This window comes from Zalophus californianus, chromosome 7, assembly GCF_009762305.2.
Source record: "Zalophus californianus isolate mZalCal1 chromosome 7, mZalCal1.pri.v2, whole genome shotgun sequence".
Lineage (NCBI taxonomy): Eukaryota > Metazoa > Chordata > Mammalia > Carnivora > Otariidae > Zalophus > Zalophus californianus.
Window position 1 is genome coordinate 6135192 of NC_045601.1, and position 19661 is coordinate 6154852.

Sequence of the window (19661 nt, forward strand, 5' to 3'; positions counted from 1 at the left end):
AACTAGAGGCAAAAATGTACATTCAAGGAAGTAACAAACAAAAAAGGAAAGGAAGGAGGAAGAGAGGGGAGGAGGAGGAAGGGAAAGGAGAGGAAGAAGAAGAAGTAGGAGGAGGAAGAGGAGGAGGGAGAGCAGGGAAGGGAGGGGGAGGAGGGAGAGCAGGGAAGGGAGGGGGAGGAGGGGAGGAGGGAGAGCAGGGAAGGGAGGGGGAGGAGGGAGAGCAGGGAAGGGAGGGGGAGGAGGGGAAGAGGGGAGAAGGGGGAGGAGGGAGAGCAGGGAAGGGAGGGGGAGGAGGGGAGGAGGGAGAGCAGGGAAGGGAGGGGGAGGAGGGGAAGAGGGGAGAAGGGGGAGGAGGGAGAGCAGGGAAGGGAGGGGGAGGAGGGGAGGAGGGGAGGAGGGGGAGGAGGGGAAGAGGGGAGGAGGGGGAGGAGGAGAGGAGGAGAGGAGGGAGGGCAGGGAAGGGAGGGGGAGGAGGGGAAGAGGGGAGGAGGGAGAGGAGGGAGAGCAGGGAAGGGAGGGGGAGGAGGGGGGGAGGGGAGGAGGGGGAGGAGGGGAGACAGGAAGAGACAAGAGGAGGCAGCAGAGGAGGAGGGACAACCCTGAGGAAACCTGAAGGGCGTGGGAGCGAGGATGGAGGATCCTGGGAGGCGGACTGGAGAGGACAGTTCACAGTAAAGTCTTCTACTCCCAGGTGGAAATTTAAGATGTGGAAACTCAAACACAGTTGTAGAATGTCCTTTGTTCATGCTAATCATCTGCTTTGTAACTTATCCAGAATGTTTAGCGGGCTTTCACTTCTATTGCCTACACTCTGGATATTGAAGACACCAGCCATAGAATCAAGTCATGTTTCCTGAATGTTGGTAGAGTCGAGGAAAATGCAGAAAAAAGAAACATTTAAAAATTTTTACTTAACTCGTTACTATGTTTTTTAATGTCTTTAGCCATTAATAATTAATAATTATTTAGCTATATTTAGAAAATGCATTATTTAAAAATAAAAAAAAAGTGTGCCAGAGCTTGCCTGGTAGATTTCATATTCCAGATCAGATCTATTCATTTTTATTAGATAATTAACTTGCCACTGATCAGTCTGTGGAAAAATTTCACTACAAAAATTTTGCAAAACAAAGTTGTGTGATCATGTTTGCCAAGGAACATATGATAAGCACAGACAGCCATGACAGAAAATGCATGTACCAGTCCTATTTTTTCATTTTCACGGTAATCTGCACAGAGCTCTAGTCCTCTATCTGGCCAGCAGGTTCGGGCATTGATGTTTGACTACCACTACCTTAGTGGAGAGCAGTGCTGTCTAATATGGTAACCATGTGGCTATTTAAATTAAAATTAATTAAAATTAAAAATTTAGCTCCTTAGTCTCACTAGGGACATTTCAAGTGCTTAATGGCCACATATGGCTAGTTGTAATTATTAGACAGTGCAGATGTAGAACATTTTCACCATTGCAGGAAGTTGTATTAGTGCTCTGATTTTTAGCGATACCATAAGGAATAGACCAAACTGCACAGATTATGGCATTTGGTCTGCCTTGTTGTTTTGGCATGTGGAACAAATAACCATTTTCGTGGGCCCTAAACTAGGGTGGCAGTTCAGGACGTGGGTTAAAAAATCTCAATGTACAAAGACATTTACCTACGTCTAACTCTTCTATTTTCTGACTTTATCTGGTCATTTGTAAATTGCTACCATAGAGTGCCTTTGTTATTTCAAGACTATATGGTGACTTCTAATGTAGTGATGATGGGGTCGCTAATCTAGGACAGGTAGACAGGGAATTTGGGGTCATGGGCAGCAAGGATCAGCGACTCCACAGAGTAGCTGAGTCTCAGATGCTGCGTCAGCCTTCATCATGCTTCGGGACAGTGGATCCTAAGGATTTCAGCGTCACAGGAAATTCTGATAAAAGACATACCACTTCTTACTACTTAATTACACAAGCCATTTCAGGCACTCACAAACCTCTTGGAGTCCCAGTGGTGTCACAGGGAGGATGGAGAGGGGACCAGTATTTTCCTGGGAAACAGAGTTACTCGGGAGCCTTCACCAGGGGGTGAACTGTGACACTGAGACCTGTGCTCTGTCCACACACAGGAAGGAAGTACAGTGCAGGGTCAGGCATTAATTTGTTTTTGTTTCCTGGGGCATGGGGGGGGGGGCGGTAATAGCCCTGCTTCCTTCAACATTCAAGGCCCCTTCCTCAGGTATGGTGTCCTAAAGAAGCCCTCTACCCCCTACCAAGTACCAGGTTGTCCCCACAGCACATGCACCAAGGAATAAATATGAATATATTGAGAGACTGTTTACAGGCCTATCCTTAATGATTTTAACATCTTAATTTCAATATTAGAGTAGTACAAATGATGTGGTTGGTGGAAGCCTACAGGTTAAAGGATAAGATGTTTCTTTAAATGTATGCTATTATTTTACCACTGGCAGCAAATAAATTGCTTCCTTTTTATTTGGGCTTTTTAGCTTGCTGAATCAGGACTATCGTCAATAGTAACTTAAAAGAATTAATAAATCTATAAGAAAGAAAAGTAGTTTATATCCTTTCTGACTGTTGGATTATCAAAGATAAAGCAAAATAATTCATCCTACACTTTCATTATTTTTAAGATGAATTTTTCCGAGTCTCTTGACATTTCTAAAAGTTACTCATAAGATTATTTGAGCAGGTCAAACTAAATTTTTAAATTTTGTTATTGATCTAATTTTTATGGGCTGTAATTGCTTAAAACACCAAAATCTACTTTTTTTTTTTTTTTTTTTTTAAGAATTATAGCATATTCTTTTACTCCAAAGGAATGGGTCTTTTTTAAGAACTTCCACTGTGTTGCCCAGGGGAGCCAGTATATAGACAAATAAACACAAAATCCATGTACCTAATCAAATATAAACAAACCCAAAAACGACAGTAAGATTTTGGGAATATGTACGTACACTAAGATTAAAATATCTGAATCACTTATACTTACTATAAGTTTTTCCTCATTATATGCACATTGTCACATAACAAATTCACATTTTAATAGAAATGATTAAAAGCAAGATAGTGATGTCCCTCATGCTCTTAAAAAAATTATGACAAAATTTAGTAACAGGGACACCTTCAGATTTCTATTACCAAATAGTTTGTAGTAATTCTATGTTCAGGAACTGAATAACTTATGGCTGCTCCAGATTTAGAAATGTTTGATAATTCTATGAAAACATTTAAAGACATACTAGAAATAATGCAAACAATTCTTTTAGTTGCTCCATAAAGAAAGGAAAAGGTTAATTTTGATGAATTTAAGTATTTACTTTGATGAATTCTTTACTTTGGTCATTTTAATTTTTAATGTAAATTTATACAAAGTACAAACAATTCCTACCTTCACCTTCAGACACTACTGTGGGACTTTTTAGTTAAATGTGTCAATTGCTTTAGTGAGGTGGTATTTGGCAAACATCTCTTACGTTCCTCACCCTGATGTGATACACACATGTTCCACTCTGTCTTCAGGCGGAGAAGCCCTTTTAGCTGATAAATATCACCCAAAGCAAGGTCCTTGATAACAAAAAATAATTAAATAGCAGAAGCTGGTGAGAGATCAGCATTCGTTTTTCACCAATTTAAATGTAAAAGCCTTTTCCCGTTAAGAGATTGGCAAGTTTTTACAAATAACATCAGTAAGCCTTTTAGAAAGAAACACAGCCACATTAGAATGGAGTCATTAGGCAATACATTTATCTTGAAGCCAATTAACCTTTTGTCAGAAAAATGTCGGTGCCGTCATGGTTTCAGCATGGAGGTCAGCCTCTAACCGGGCACGTATGACGGCCACCGCGGAGGACACGTGCCGCAGACAGAGAGAGAGAGTGCAGCGACCAGAAGCAACCTTCCTTTGTATTCCACTCTGCATTTCCAGGGAGCAGACAATCTTGACCTATCCATTTAGGTAATTAAAGCTTCCATTTGGAAGTGTCCTGCAGGAAGGTGAAATTTGGGGGAGATAAATAGCTTTTGCTCTCTGTATTCAGCCACCAGTTCCATCATTTGATGGACTGCCTGAAACAGGCTCCACTGCCAGGTTCTCATAAAAATAGAGATGAATTGGGCAGCAGACAATTCTCTGAGGCAAAGCAACTCTGTCATTTTCTTTTTTGCAGGCTATAATTTAATTGTTAGTCAAGGTGGACAGCTGACACAGAGGGGCTTTCTCTAAGAGCTTACCCACCATCTTCCGTTCACTGAGAAATCACTCCAGTTTATTTACCTAGCCAAGTTTGTTTGGCATTGGGAGATGTCACTCCAGCGGCCCAGCTGGTCACCCAGCTGTGCCCTGACTTACCTTCCATGCTATTTTGTTTCCTTTTGAGTCATGCTCAAGGGCAATTGGGAAGTCTCCTCGTTCATAAAATTTCCGAAATGCTGTGGGCTTGGTTGGTCTTTCTTTAAATGCTCCTGCAGCTGGAGGGCCTCTCACCTTTAAGGAAAAAAAAAATAGGAATCAGGTTTTGAAAAATAGCAAAAAATGCACAGTAAAAAGACTTTTCTTAAGTTTTAGTTTATATAAAATATTCTGGAAGATAAAAACCAAACTGTCTAATGATGGACAACAGCAACTTCACTAATACAACATTTAAAGAAGAAAATTATGGGGCGCCTGCGTGGCTCAGTAGTTAAGCTAAGCGTCTGCCTTCGGCTCAGGTCATGATCTCAGGGTCCTGGGATAGAGCCCCGCATCCGGCTCCCTGCTCAGCGGGAAGCCTGCTTCTCCCTCTCCCACCCCGCCCCCCGCTTGTGTTCCCTCTCTCTCTGTGTCTTTCTGTGAAATAAAATAAATAAAATATTTAAAAAATAAATTAATTAAAGAAGAAAATTATTTTATAATCATTAAGGGTTTACTTTATTTCAAGCTACTTTAGAAAGCATTCCTACAAAAAGTCATTTAAAAAAATATCACATTATAAGGAAAAAAAGTCTATACTTTTGTTTAAGTAAAAATTTTAATAGAGGCCCTTTAAATTCAGAATGTTAAAACTTTTAACATTTTTAATAATTGCTAATTCTAATCTCAGGTCTGATATACTTTGTGGAATACCGAAGTAATACATTTAAAATACAACCTTTAGGGGCACCCGGGTGGTACAATCGGTTAAGCATCTCAGGTCGTGATGTCAGGGTTATGAGATCGAGCCCCATGTCAGGTTCGGCTCAGCAGAGTCTGCTAGGGGTTCTCTCTCTCCCTCTGCCCCTCTCCCTACTCACTCTCTCTAAAATAAATTTAAAAAAATACAGTATGTCCTTTAAATCTTTCTATATACATAAAATGTAAAACATGTTCTCATGTTGTGAATATTAACAACAAAACTATAAAAATGTTATATAAAATTATAACAAATAAGAGAATTTAAAAAGAAAGTGTGCATATATAGCATACATTTGATATTATGAATTTATGAGAAAGTAACATTAGATTACATGAGAATCTTTCAACCCCCAAACTGAAATTTTCTCAAAGAAGAAACATTTCATTTTTTAAAAGATTTTATTTATTTATTTCAGAGAGAGAGAGAGAGAGAGAGAGAGAGAAAGAAAGAGAGAGAGAGAAAGAAAGAGAGAGAGCACAAGCAGAGCAGATAGCCTGCCTGACACGGGGCTCAATCCCAGGACCCTGGGATCACGACCTGAGCCAAAGGCAGATACTAAACCCAGGCACCCCAAAGAAAAAGCATTTTATATTGAGTTATTCATATGAAGACTACCTTTTAAATCTGCATTATTTACATATGAATTAATACATTAGGTTACAAAATTGAAAGTGATTAGTGAACTATTTAGAACATTACAGACCACTGATTATCTTTCTTTGAAAAAAAAAGTAAATACTAGATGTTTACTAGTTTAATAAAAAACAGATTATCTTGTTAATTCTTAATAAGGACCAAATAGCAAATAATTTATGTAATATCTTAGTATTTTAAGTTACTTGATATCATGTTAATTTTTAACATTTATGTAAAAAACTTGAATTTTAATAAAGAAATATGTAAAAATACATCTACTATAACAAATATGACAAATAACATTTTATCTGATGCACATAGAAAGGCTGATACTAAGAACTGAGTGGGATATTAAAATATTAAGATGATTAAATGCTGAACTAGAGTTGAAGAGTGAGGTAACGCAAAGGTATTTATTAGAGTTTATTTTTTAATTTTTTACTTTTTTAGAGAGTGCATGTGCGTGCCCACACATACATGCAAGGCTGTCAGAAGAGGGAGAGAGAGAATCTCAAGCAGATTTCCCACTGAGCAAGGAGTCCATGTGCTGCTCCATCTCAGGAACCTGAGATCATGACCTGAGGTGAAATCAGAAGTTGGATGCTTAACTGACTGAGCCACAGAGGTACCCCCAGAGTTTAGAATTTCCTTCACTACATAGAACATTATTCCCAGCATACAATTATGTAAGTAATTGATGTGACACGGGGCAGTGGGGAAGCAAAATTGCCTCTTACTTATAAAATATTTGAAATTTGGGGTGCCTGGGTGGCTCAGTGGGTTAAGTGTCTGCCTTCGGCTCAGGTCATGATCCCAGAGTCCTGGGATCGAGTCCCATGTTGGGCTCCCTGCTCAGTGGGGAATGTGCTTCTCCCTCTGCCCTTCACCCTGCTGGTGTGCTATCTCACTTGCTCTCTCCCAAATAAATAAAATCTTTAAAAAAATATTTGAAATGTGTTCTGGTATTAGAGTTATTAGCCACCATTTTTAGATAAACTCATTCAATTGTTAAGTAACCATATGTGTATGACAACTACTTTGTGCAGAGCTCTGAGCTGGATGTTATACAGACATTCCCATCTACATTAGTACAACAGAAACTATAGAGATGGCACTCCAGGACTTTAGCAATTTATGGAGTGGTAAATATTGAATCTCATTTTTGGAAATTGATAAAGAATTGACAACTTTTTATTTTACCAACAAGTTATAGACAAAAAAAAAAAAAAGATCACCATCTACCATCATGTCACCATTTTAACACCCCCCAAAAAGTGGTATACATAATCCAAAGAAAGAAAACCTAGCCAAATTAAACCAGCATCATGCATATTTATAGAAAGTTACAGAAAATAGTGCATATGTATGTACATGTATGTGTATTGTATTATTGTACAGTACTGATTGCTGGCCAGCAGATACCTCATTTTTTGTTTTTTTAAAATAAATATTAAATACATAAAGAAAATACATATGTATAAATATATGTATAGATATGTATATACATACATACACATATAATGAAATTTTCAGCCATAAAACAAGAAGGAAATCTTGCCTTTTGTGACAACATGGATGAAGCTTGAGGGCATGCTAAGAGAATAAGACAGTAAGTCAGACAAAAAGACAAATATTGTGTTATCTCACTTATATGAGAAATCTAAAAGAATCGGACTCATAAAAACAGAGAATAGATTGGTGGTTGCCAGGGTCTAGAAGGACAACGGTGACCTCCCCACTGAGCAGGGAGCCCAACATGGGACTCGATCCCAGGACTGATTGTCTTTTTTCATTCGCTTTTTGATCTTCCTGATTCTTGGCGTGACGACTGATTTTCTATTGAAATCTGGACATTGATGATTGTGAGACTCTGGAACTTAAACCTTCCATTTTAGCTGGTTTATTCCAACATATCTCTGGCAGAGATGTGGGGAAGGGTTACTAGCTCATTACTGTCAGGTTGGGGTGGAAATCCTGGAAGCCCACCTGGCCGCTGTTGACTCCATAGAGGGCGTTTCTCATTGATACTGGGTGAAGGTGGGGGCTCCAGCACCACTGGGCCTCCAGAGACACCTCCTGGACAGGGAGGAGTGGGAGTGCCCCATGACTTGCTGCCCACACTGACACCACAGAAGGGGGTGGCCCCATTACTGCTGGGGGGTGAGGAATGACATTCCTGTCCCACTAGGAGGCATTCTCTGACAGCACCCCAGCAGAAAGGGGTAAGCGCTTATTAGTGCTGGCTATGGTGAGAGTCCAAGCTACCCGCACTGTGGGTGCTGAGGACCTCTTTACTGTTCCAGTAGGGATGAAAGGCTCAATTCCTCACTGAAAACATTCAGCTACAACCATCATGTAGATCTTTTGTCTGCTTATCATCTGCCAACCATCCTTCCCATTTTTCTAGATGCCAAGTTATCATTTATGCTGTTGATAGCAAACCTCCCATTTGCTTGATTGACCAAAATTTTGCTAGAGTATCCATCTTTGTCCCTTTTCTTTGTATTTATCTTAAAATCAATTTCTCTTTTTCCTTTTTTTTTTTTAAAGATTTTATTTATTTGACAGAGGAAGACAGCCAGAGAGGGAACACAAGCAGGGGGAGTGGGAGAGGGAGAAGCAGGCTTCCCGCGGAGCAGGGAGCCCGATGTGGGGCTCGATCCCAGGACCCTGGGATCATGACCTGAGCCGAAGGCAGACGCTTAACAACTGGGCCACCCAGGTGCCCCTCTCTTTTTCCTTTTGTCTCTTATTTGAAACATACTCCATTCTTTCTGATTCTGAATTCAAAATTCTAATCGTCTTTTCAAAGAATGAACATATTTCTCTCTAAGAAGCCTAGGGGGCTTTTTATAAACTATTGATAGATAATGTGTACTTCCTCTTTCTTCCCATAAGTTTTCGTGGACTCCCTACAGAAATGATTCCATGCCTACAATTCCATGCAAAGTCTTCACTTAGTTTGCTATGTCATCCCTCAACAGTGTGGAAATTCTTTCTTCAGTGTCTGTTATCCTCTGTATTTATATTTCTGCCATTTACTCATTTTAAAACACTATTTTTTTGGATTCTCCTATAGACCCATTCCAAATTAACTCCTGGCATCTCAAAGTTGTAATTTGAAAGCTGACTAGTTAAACCTGTTAGTGCCACATGGATATTACTTAATTGTATGCAGATGCTCTGTCACTGTCCCTGGATAATATTTTTTCTGTTCCCAATACATATATGCCTACTTAACCTAATAGAAGGCTAAAATATTTTTTATATTCTACACATAATCCATTCCAACATTCCAAGTAATTCTAAAAATCTCTACATGAAAAATCAAGTAAATAACAATCTTTGGAAAGGTAATAAAGATATTACTACTGGAAATCACACAGATGGATGTAGGTTGACTAAATAAAATTAAAAATAAGCAAAAATACTGTTAATAATCCTTATGTACATCACATATTTATCAAAGGACTACTGTACATTTTATTAAATGTCTTAAGAGGACTACTGAAAATTTTATTTAATGTCTTAAGAATTTTACCCCAATTCATTATAAATAATATAGAACAAATAAGGAACCATAAATCAAACTAGATTTGTGGGAAAATGCAATTAGGATTTGCCTGAATGGTAGGGGCTGTCCATAAACCAATTAGGAAGAATGGGTGTTGCAGCAGAATGCTTTTAATAAAATCTAATGCACTTGGGAACCAAGATACTGAATGCACTTTGAAGTGACTATAAATGAGACAGTACTTTATATGCCTACACTAATTGAATGCTCGAATGGATTTAGGACATAGAGCACAGGCTCTGTCATATGGTCACAAAAACTAATAATAATTAGTAGGAAAGAATTTTAAGGTTCTCTAAAATTCTTCATCATATACTTGAAAGTTTACTTTTCAAAAGTTTTATTTTTTAGCATAAACTGAAGGTGCTAAAAAAAAAAGACCTTTACTTCAAGTGGGAAATCTATATGGTGTTATTCTAATTAGTCTGTTTAGCCAGCTTACGAACATTGAAACATAAGATGCAAAAACATTAATTTCCTATTTTCATCAGCTTTTTATTTATTTATTTATTTTTTAAGATTTATTTATTTATTTATTTGAGAGAGAGAAAATGAGAGACAGAGAGCATGAGAGGGAGGAGAGTCAGAGGGAGAAGCAGACTCCCTGCTGAGCAGGGAGCCCGATGCGGGACTTGATCCCGGGACTCCAGGATCATGACCTGAGCCGAAGGCAGTCGCCTAACCAACTGAGCCACCCAGGCGCCCCCATCAGCTTTTTAAAAAATATTTTTATTTATTATTTATTTGAGAGAGAGAGAGAGAGAGAGAGCACATGAGAGAGCACGAGCAGCGGGAGTGACAGAGGGAGAGGGAGAAGCAGGCTCCCCAATGAGCAGGGAGCCCAATCCCAGGACCCTGGAATCACAATCTGAGCCAAAGGCAGACGCTTAACTGACGGAGCCAACCAGGCACCCTTCCTATTTTCATCAGCTTTAACCTGAAATTTGGATTCATTGAAAGCGCTGCGGTTAAGCAGTTGGTGGGGAAACATCCAAGTGATGGGGGTAACCTATTTTAGGAAGTTTATTCTGCTGAGATCTAATGGGATGGCCTGGAGTCAAGATGATCAGTCTGAACTTTACTGCAGTGGTCCAACCACAAGGTGGCAAAGGCCTTAAATTAGGACACCATCAAGAACAACAGCAAAATCTCTTAATAATCTATTCATTGTTTTACAAGAATTATTGGTTTCGATTTTTGACAAAACCCCCATGAAATGATCCTCATGGACAAGAAAATTGAAGCTTCAATAAACTGGCAGAAATCACAGAGTTAGTAAGTAGTAGGAGAGACCCCCAGTGCTTCTGCTCTACAGGACATGTCCTTAGTCACTATACTAGCAGGCTGGGTTTGGGCAAAAACTTAGAGGGGAATTATCTAGGGCACATGACTGATTGAATGAGGAGATCCAGAGGCAGAGATGAAATAGGCCTCTGACTATAAAGATGTGAAGAATCAATTTGTTACATGAAAAGTTACATGAAAAATATACTATGAGATGGAGGGAAATCTTATTAAATCACTTCGAATTCTACCACTTATTACTAATTTTGTGCTTTTTCCTTCTAGAACATATGTACAAATATCATAATTTTTCATTTTTATGTCCATTCATTTAGTGTACTTTTTCATGTAGTGTAATATGTTTTGATGTTGCTATGGATAACAGAATTTCATTTTTTTGTGGCTAAGCAATATTCCACCATTTGAAATTATATTTGAAATTCATATTATTTGATTTCTTTTGCCTTTTGTAATCACATTATTATAAACATCTCAGGGATATTACCTTTTCCCCATTTTATATTACACCCTTCAGACAGAGTCCATCATATGGGATAATAAAATCAAAATTTATACTTTACGATTCTTGATAAAATTATTTGCTAAGGAGAACAGGTCTTCTGTCTTAGTCTGCCTAGGCAGCTATACCAGAATACCACACACTGGATGATTTAATGACAGATATTTATTTCCTCACATTTCTGTTAGCTGGATATCCATGATGAGGGTGGCAGAGTGATCAGGTTCTGATGAGAATGCTTTTCCTAACTTGCAGACTGTTGCCTTTCAAGGTGTCCTCACATGCCAAAGGGTGCTCAAAAGAGGTCTGGTCTCTCTTCCTCCTCTATGAGGACACTAATCCCATCACGGAGGCCACACTCTTAGCGGGCCATCTCATAAATCTAATCCCAAAAGCCCCACGTCCAAACACCATCACACTGGGGGGATAGTGCTTCAACATAAGAAGTTTGCAGAACATAAACATTCAGTCCATGACATCCTCCTATTGTTCAATTTGGATTACTAGGTTTAACAAATGAGGCTGAATATTTTCTTATTTTAGTATAAATGCTACATGCATACATTTGTGAAAGTATGTTCATGTCTTTTCCATGTAAATATCAATTTGTATGAATTTTTTTCTATCAACAGATATTAAGCATTGGTTGCATTTACGGTAAATATCTCCTCATCTTCTTTGTTTTCCATTTTTACTTATTTAGCATTGAAAAATTTTACTTTTTTTTTTTTGTAGAGAAGTGTCTTTGTTTTTTCTTTACTCGCTCTTTTTGTCTCCGGCTTTGAGCTTCTTTGTATCATTCCTCTGTCAGGATATTGTGACTGCTGTGCACAGTGAATATTGGCTAATTAAATCATACCCTTCATCTACTTAAAATCCACAGATGATTTCCCACTGATCTGCACTCCCACTGTGCAGACATTTGGAAGCTGATGGTGATACCTCTGGTTACTTCTCACAGGCTCCTTCATCAGCTTTGCCCACATATTGGCCATTCTCAGATATGGCCTGCTCCCTTTGGGCTCCATGATTTTCCTCTTCTACCAACCACTTATTCTCCCTCACTCCTTCATTCCTTTCACTCCTTCTTTTTCTCTTGAATAACCACCAATCACCTTCATGACCCAGCACAAACCTCACTAATTCTTTTTTTTTTTTTAAGATTTTTATTTATTTATTTGACAGAGAGAGACACAGACAGAAAGGGAGCACAAGCAGGGGGGAGGGGGAGAGGGAGAAGCAGGCTTCCCTCTGAGCAGGGAGCCCGACGTGGGGCTTGATCCCACGACCCTGGGATCATGACCTGAGCCGAAGGCAGACGCTTAATGATTGAGCCCCCAGGAGCCCCCCTCACTAATTCTAAGAAGCCTTTTCTGACAGGCCATATCCCTACCTTGGAGTGGGATTAAGTTTTTCTTCACATTAGGCCTGGAATGCCTAAAGGACAAACTAACAGTAGACACCAGAACAATCTGTACAGAGATTATCAGGGAGATCCAGGCTGTTGATAAAGTTTGCCTGTAGTCAAGTAGTGGGTTAAATCTACAGAAATTGGCAAATTTTTTCAAAGGGAAAGTAAGTATACAGTGAGAAAAAGGATGAGAACTTGAAACATTTCCTGAAACTTAATAATAAATGGATTCTATAGGAGAATAGGAAGAATGGTCAGAATGGTAGCAAGAAAATGGGGAAGGGACGGGATAGAAATCAATGAATGAGAGGAACAAGTTTATTTTTTTTATTTTTTCTTTAAATTTTTTTATTGTTATGTTAATCACCATACATTACATCATTAGTTTTTGATGTAGTGTTCCATGATTCACCGTCTGTGCATAACACCCAGTGCTCCACACAGAACGTGCCCTCTTTAATACCCATCACCAGGCTAACCCATCCCCCCACCCCCCTCCCCTCTAGAACCCTCAGTTTGTTTTTCAGAGTCCATCGTCTCTCATGGTTCGTCTCCCCCTCCGATTTCCCCCCCTTCATTCTTCCCCTCCTGCTATCTTCTTCTTTTTTTTTCTTAACATATATTGCATTGTTTCAGAGGTACAGATCTGTGATTCAACAGTCTTACACAATTCACAGCACTCACCATAGCACATACTTTCCCCAATGTCTATCACGCAGCCACCCCATCCCTCCGACTCCACCCCCACTCTAGCAACCCTCAGTTTGTTTCCTGAGATTAAGAATTCCTCATATCAGTGAGGTCATATGATACATGTCTTTCTCTGATTGACTTATTTCACTCAGCATAACACCCTCCAGGAGGAACAAATATTTTAGTGATACAAGTGGGCCAATTAGGAAGAGGGTTAAAAGTTCTCTGGAAATTAAAAAGTTATACTGGCATGATGGGATGGAAAACAGACTACAATGCACTGAGGGATGAATGAGGAACGTGAAACCAGATGTATTCTTTGGGAGCCACCCTACCCCATGAACTGTCAAAATCTGAGTTGCTAGTAAGGAAGAATTGTTAAAGTTGAGCAAAGTTAATTGTGATTGGAAACGGAGAAAGAAAAAAATATTAATGGGCTATAATACTGGAATTCATAAACTATTTAATCACTTATGGAACTGGAATAGATTTTAGAATAAAATACATATTTATGACTAATACACTTATCTAAAATGGCCAGAGAAACTTGTGAAGTATAGGTTTTTCAGTGTTAGAAACTCATAAATCTGAATTCAAGAACCTATAGTCATATACACTAAAATATTTCTTAGAGACAGAGTTAAGAAGTTGTCTCTAAAATAGATCCTGCCTATGTCATTCATTCATTGAAAAATCTATTGACTACATAATATTTCCAAGTCACTAGGCTTGGTATTATTGGTGACAAAGAGGTAAGTCAAATATATTATCCTCAAGACATATATCATTTAGGAAAAGAGATGAGAATATTCCCCAGACTCTTCTATAGAAATAAGCAGGTGACATGCCACAGAAATGCCACAGAAAGATATATAGAATTCTGCACACTCAGACAATAAAACATTTCAGTTTTAACACATTATTTCTTTTCATTAGAAAATGTTATTTAGTTTTGCAAAATACCTATACTTTTCAGTGGAACCAGGCAGAAATATATTTTAATTTCCTATAAACTTGAATTCTGTACAATTTCAATTAGAAATAATTATCTGAGAATTATGGTTGCTGTATCACAGATTTGTGCATTTACAACTTTTGTAGCTATTAACGATTAAATCAGAACCAATTGCTTGTATTTTCTGTACATTTCTTAGATCTAAGTAACTATCAAATGTTACCAGTTTTATGACTGCAAATTCATTAATGATGAGACCAATACATATTTTTTTATGCAAAACCTCTCACATTAAAACCCACATTTTCTCTTTTGAAATTCACTTGTATAAATGAGAAAATTTTGATTAAAATCTAAGGCTTGTGTGACACTTAAAATGAGATAACTTAGTCTAAAGTGCTTATAGAGACTAGTTTAAATATGATTAGAATAAATAAAAACTAAAATTAGTATTGTGGGTATTATAATAAGTTATAATTAAATTAGCATTGTCATATGATGATTACATCCCCCCCAAAGAAAAACCCAAGAAACTTATAATGTAGCTTTTTAGACAGGTAGAATGAAGATACACTGTTAATAAAGATAGTAATATGGAATAAAATGACAAATATTTCAATCAAAAAAATCTTGAACACTTTAGTACTAGACTTAACTCTTCTTATCGACAATAAATCATGCCCTGCCTTGTTCTCAAAAGGATCTAAGGTAGCTCGTGAAGATACACGCAGTACAGAAGAAAGCATGGGCACGGTGCGGATGACTTGTTCCCATACATTGTGGGCAAGTGATTGTACTATCTGGAGCCTCAGCTTTCTCATGGGTCAAAATAAAAAATTACACTGGCTGACCTCTAAGATCCTTTCTCCACCTTTATAACCTAACATGAGTATTTATTAATTCAACAAATATTGAGGACAAACATATTATCAGAGAATCCACCCAACTGTAGAGCTAAGTGGAATCTCAAAAAGCACAAAAACTCCCTGTTGGAATCCACAGGGGGTATGGAAATACATCCTGTTTACATTTCAAGGCTTATTTTTCTCAGCTCTATCACCTTTATAACGACCTCAGTTTCATAAATCCAAGCAAGACTTCTTTCAGGCTACGATCCAATAACATGATTTAAAAATGCTTCTGTAACAACTGTATGAAATAAGGAAGTCCCGAAGATTGCTGAGAATATTATGGTTATGTCATTTTAAATTTACAACTAAACTGGAACACACTTGGCACTAAGATTTTATTTCAAAATGTTGTCTCTGTAGCCTAAAATAGTTCTGAAAGCAATATTGGACTACACAGTTTCTGTAAATTGTTTTGTTTAAAGTAATAGGCATCGATGGTCCTTTAAATTCTCCATTGTAGGGGAAAAAAAGGGAGATTGATAGCCTTTCCTAACAAAACGAGATGCAATAATCAAATGATAAAAAAGAAATCTTGACAGTTGAAGGCTAAAAACGTTTACTCAAAAGCTGTTCTCTCCTTGCAGTTAAATATGGGAAAAGGCCACATATTTAAGTGCTCGAGTGTGATTCTTGCTATCAACTTGTCTCCAGAGAGTCATCAGAGATTTCAATTTAGACTATGCTGTTTAGCATCTCTCTTGTAGAACTGATAAAATGCCTGAATGCCTGAGACAGCTTGGCTAATACACTGTCACACCCAACAGGAAGGCCAGAGAAATGAGTGAGCTAAATGTGAAAGGAGAATATAAATGGGTAAGAGTTTAAAATACATTCTATTTCTCCTATACCTTTAATGTTGAAAGCGTGGTAAATAGTTTGTATCTAAATGTACATCTCCTGTGTCTTGCAACAGAGTTCTTTCTTACTGAATAATTAGAGTAAAAACGTTATTTTTGTATATGTGAAGAAACTGTGACTATTCACATCTTACATATCATGAATGTTTTAATAGAAAATGTGAAATTCCTTGTGTCTAATGATCCATTCTGATATTCTCCAGAAAAAAAAAAAACTAGCTATTTAATAGAAAAAAAATTTTTTTTGGAACTGTCTACAATAAGATATGTTTATATAGGTAAAACAGAGTTCTGCCTTCCCATCAATCTACTGGCTCCCTCCAAAATAAAGTACTTTGAAAGTTCATATAATTATAGAGATGTTAAATACACTGATAAATTATAAACTCTAATGGACAGATAAAGGAAGAAAAGAATGTGCAAAATGTCATCACACATTTTGTATGTCATCACACAAACAAAGCACACATATTGCAACTTAACTGGAAGATAACATGATAAATACAAGATTAGAGTCTGATCAAAGGGGAACCCTCCTACACTGTTGGTGGGAATGCAAGCTGGTGCAGCCACTCTGGAAAACAGTATGGAGGTTCCTCAAAGAGTTGAAGATAGAGTTACCCTACGATCCAGCAATTGCACTACTGAGTATTTACCCCAAAGATACAAATGTAGTGATCCGAAAGGGCACATGCACCCCAATGTTTATACCGGCAATGTCCACAATAGCCAAACTATGGAAAGAACCTAGATGTTCATCAACAGATGAAAGGATAAAGAAGATGTGGCATATATATATATATATATATGTATATATATATATATATATATATATATATACACAATGGAATATTATGCAGCCATCAAAAAAATGAAATCTTGCCATTTGCAACAATGTGGATGGAACTAGAGGATATTATGCTAAGCGAAATAAGTCAATCAGAGAAAGACAAGTATCATATGATCTCACTGATATGAGGAATCTGAGAAGCAAGGCAGAGGATCATAGGGGAAGCACAGGAAAGATGAAACCAGAGAGGGAGACAAACCATAAGAGACTCTTAATCTCAGGAAACAAACTGAGGGTTGCTGGAGTGGAGGGGGGTGGGAGGCATGGGGTGGCTGGGTGATGGACATTGGGGAGGGTATGTGCCATGGCGAGCACTGTGAATTGTGTGAGACTGATGAATCACAGACCTGTACCTCTGAAACAAATAATGCATTATGTTAATTAAAAAAAAAAAGATTAGAGTCTGATCAGTCCGGATTTTTTCCACCACAATTTCTACCACAGTTCATTCAACCAGTAAAGAAATGTTAAGAATGTAAAAGGAGAAGAGGAAGGAGCAAAGATATACCTAAGTAGTACCTAAGCAGTATCTCAGGTGTACCTAAGTAGTCTATCTTAAGTAAAATTAGTAATGCTTCATCCACTATCCAGATGTAATATGTTTTTTTAATTTTTATTTACCTCATATTTTATTTTTTAATAAATAAAGTACATTTTTCCTGAACCAAGATCTTTATCTGTGAATGCCAGCTGAAGTTAAGCCAGCTTGTGGCCACAATAAAGCCAACTAGTCCACATGGAGAATGAACTCTTAACCTCTTCTCTATTAACAACAAACCAATCTTGGCCATTTGTCTAACTAACCCCAACTATACATTCACAGCTCGCCCACTCAGATTTATCAGTAGCTTTCTTTACATTCAGAAATTTTCATTCTTCCATAGCCATGGTTTACTTCAGATGTATGCATGCAAGTAATGATTTGAATAGAATTTGTAGGCATGATTTGAAATATGTTGGATATTAGAATTTTATACAAACATTCCTCATGCTTATAGAAGTAATTCATACACACACACACACACACACATACACACACACACACACACATCCTAAGTCAGTGAGGAGTTTCCTCATGTCTTGTCTTTGAAACATGATACTGGATCTTTGTTTTTACTATAGAATGAAACATAAGATAACCTTGCCTTTAGAAGAAGTACAGGAAGAGTCCAGAAAACGCCCTCCCCTTCCTAGTCTACTTTAGTTCCTTCCTAACTAAGAAGTACTAAATCTCAAAAGTTAAAATGATTTCTAGCATGAACACTTCTTTTTTTCTTTTTATTCTAAAATCATACAGACATAATATGAATTTATTTACTATAAAATTAGGGGAAAAAGTGATCCATCAAAAGTGAGCAAAAAAAAAAAAAGTGAGCCAACATCTGGGGCACCTGGGTGGCTCAGTCGTTAAGCATCTGCCTTTGGCTCAGGTAATGATCTCAGGGTCCTGGGATAGAGCCCTGCATCGGGCTCCCTGCTCAGCGGGAGGCTTGCTTCTCCCTCTCCTGCTGCTTGTGTTCCCTCTCTTGGTGTGTCTCTCTCTGTCATAATAAATAAAATCTTAAAAAAAAAAAAGTGAGCTAACATCTCACACATATCAGAATGGATATCAAAAAGACAAGAAATAACAAGTGTCCATCGATGGGTGAATGGATAAAGAAACTGTTGTATAAGCAAAAGAAACAGTCAACAAAACCAAAAGACAACCGAAAGAATGGGAGAAGATATTTGCAAATGACATATCAGATAAAGGGCTAGTATCCAAAATCCATAAAGAACTTCTTAAACTCAACACCCAAAGAACAAACGATCCAATCAAGAAATGGGCAGAAGACATAAACAGACATTTTTCCAAAGAAGACATCCAAATGGCCAACAGACACATGAAAAGGTGCTCAACATCGCTCGGCATCAGGGAAATCCAAATCAAAACCTCAGTGAGATACCACTTCACACTAGTCAGAATGGCTAAAATTAACAAGTCAGGAAATGACAGATGTTGGCGAGGATGCGGAGAAAGGGGAACCCTCCTACACTGTTGGTGGGAGTGCAAGCTGGTGCAGCTACCCTGGAAAACAGTATGGAGGTTCTTCAAAAAGTTGAAAATAGAACTACCATATGATCCAGCAATTGCACTAGTGGGTATTTACCCCAAAGATACAAATGTAGGGATCGGAAGGGGTACATGCACCCTGATGTTTATAGCAGCAGTGTCCACAATAGCTAAACTATGGAAAGAGCCCAGATGTCCATCGACAGATGAATGGATAAAGAAGATGTGATATATATATACAATGGAATATTATGCAGCCTTCAAAAGGAATGAAATCTTGCCATTTGCAATGACGTGGATTGAACTGGAGGGTGTTATGCTGAGCGAAATAAGTCAATCAGAGAAAGACATGTATCATATGACCTCAATGATATGAGGAATTCTTAATCTCAGGAAACAAACTGAGGGTTGCTGGAGTGGTGGGGGTGGGAGGGATGGGGTGGCTGGTTGATAGACATTGGGGAGGGTATGTGCTATGGTGAGTGCTGCAAAGTGTGCAAGACTGTTGAATCACAGATCTGTACCTCTGAAGCAAATAATACATTATACGTTAAAAAAAAAAAAAGAAGAAGATAGCAGGAGGGGAAGGATGAAGGGGGGTAAATTGGAGGGGGAGATGAACCATGAGAGACGATGGACTCTGAAAAACAAACTGAGGGTTCTAGAGGGGAGGGGCTGGGAGGATGGGTTAGCCTGGTGATGGGTATCAAAGAGGGCACATTCTGCATGGAGCACTGGGTGTTATATGCAAACAAAG

At 38.2% G+C, this 19661-nt stretch overlaps 1 protein-coding gene across 4 annotated transcripts in view; it reads right to left on the reverse strand.

Annotated features, from left to right (window-relative positions):
- Positions 1-19661, reverse strand: part of PACRG (parkin coregulated) — a 512890-nt gene that overhangs the window by 428335 nt on the left and 64894 nt on the right. For all 4 annotated transcript variants that reach the window (XM_027600841.1, XM_027600838.1, XM_027600840.2 and 1 more), the window contains exon 2: positions 4359-4493. In XM_027600841.1, the coding sequence (XP_027456642.1) occupies positions 4359-4493 (135 nt within the window). The remainder of the gene's footprint in view (positions 1-4358; positions 4494-19661) is intronic.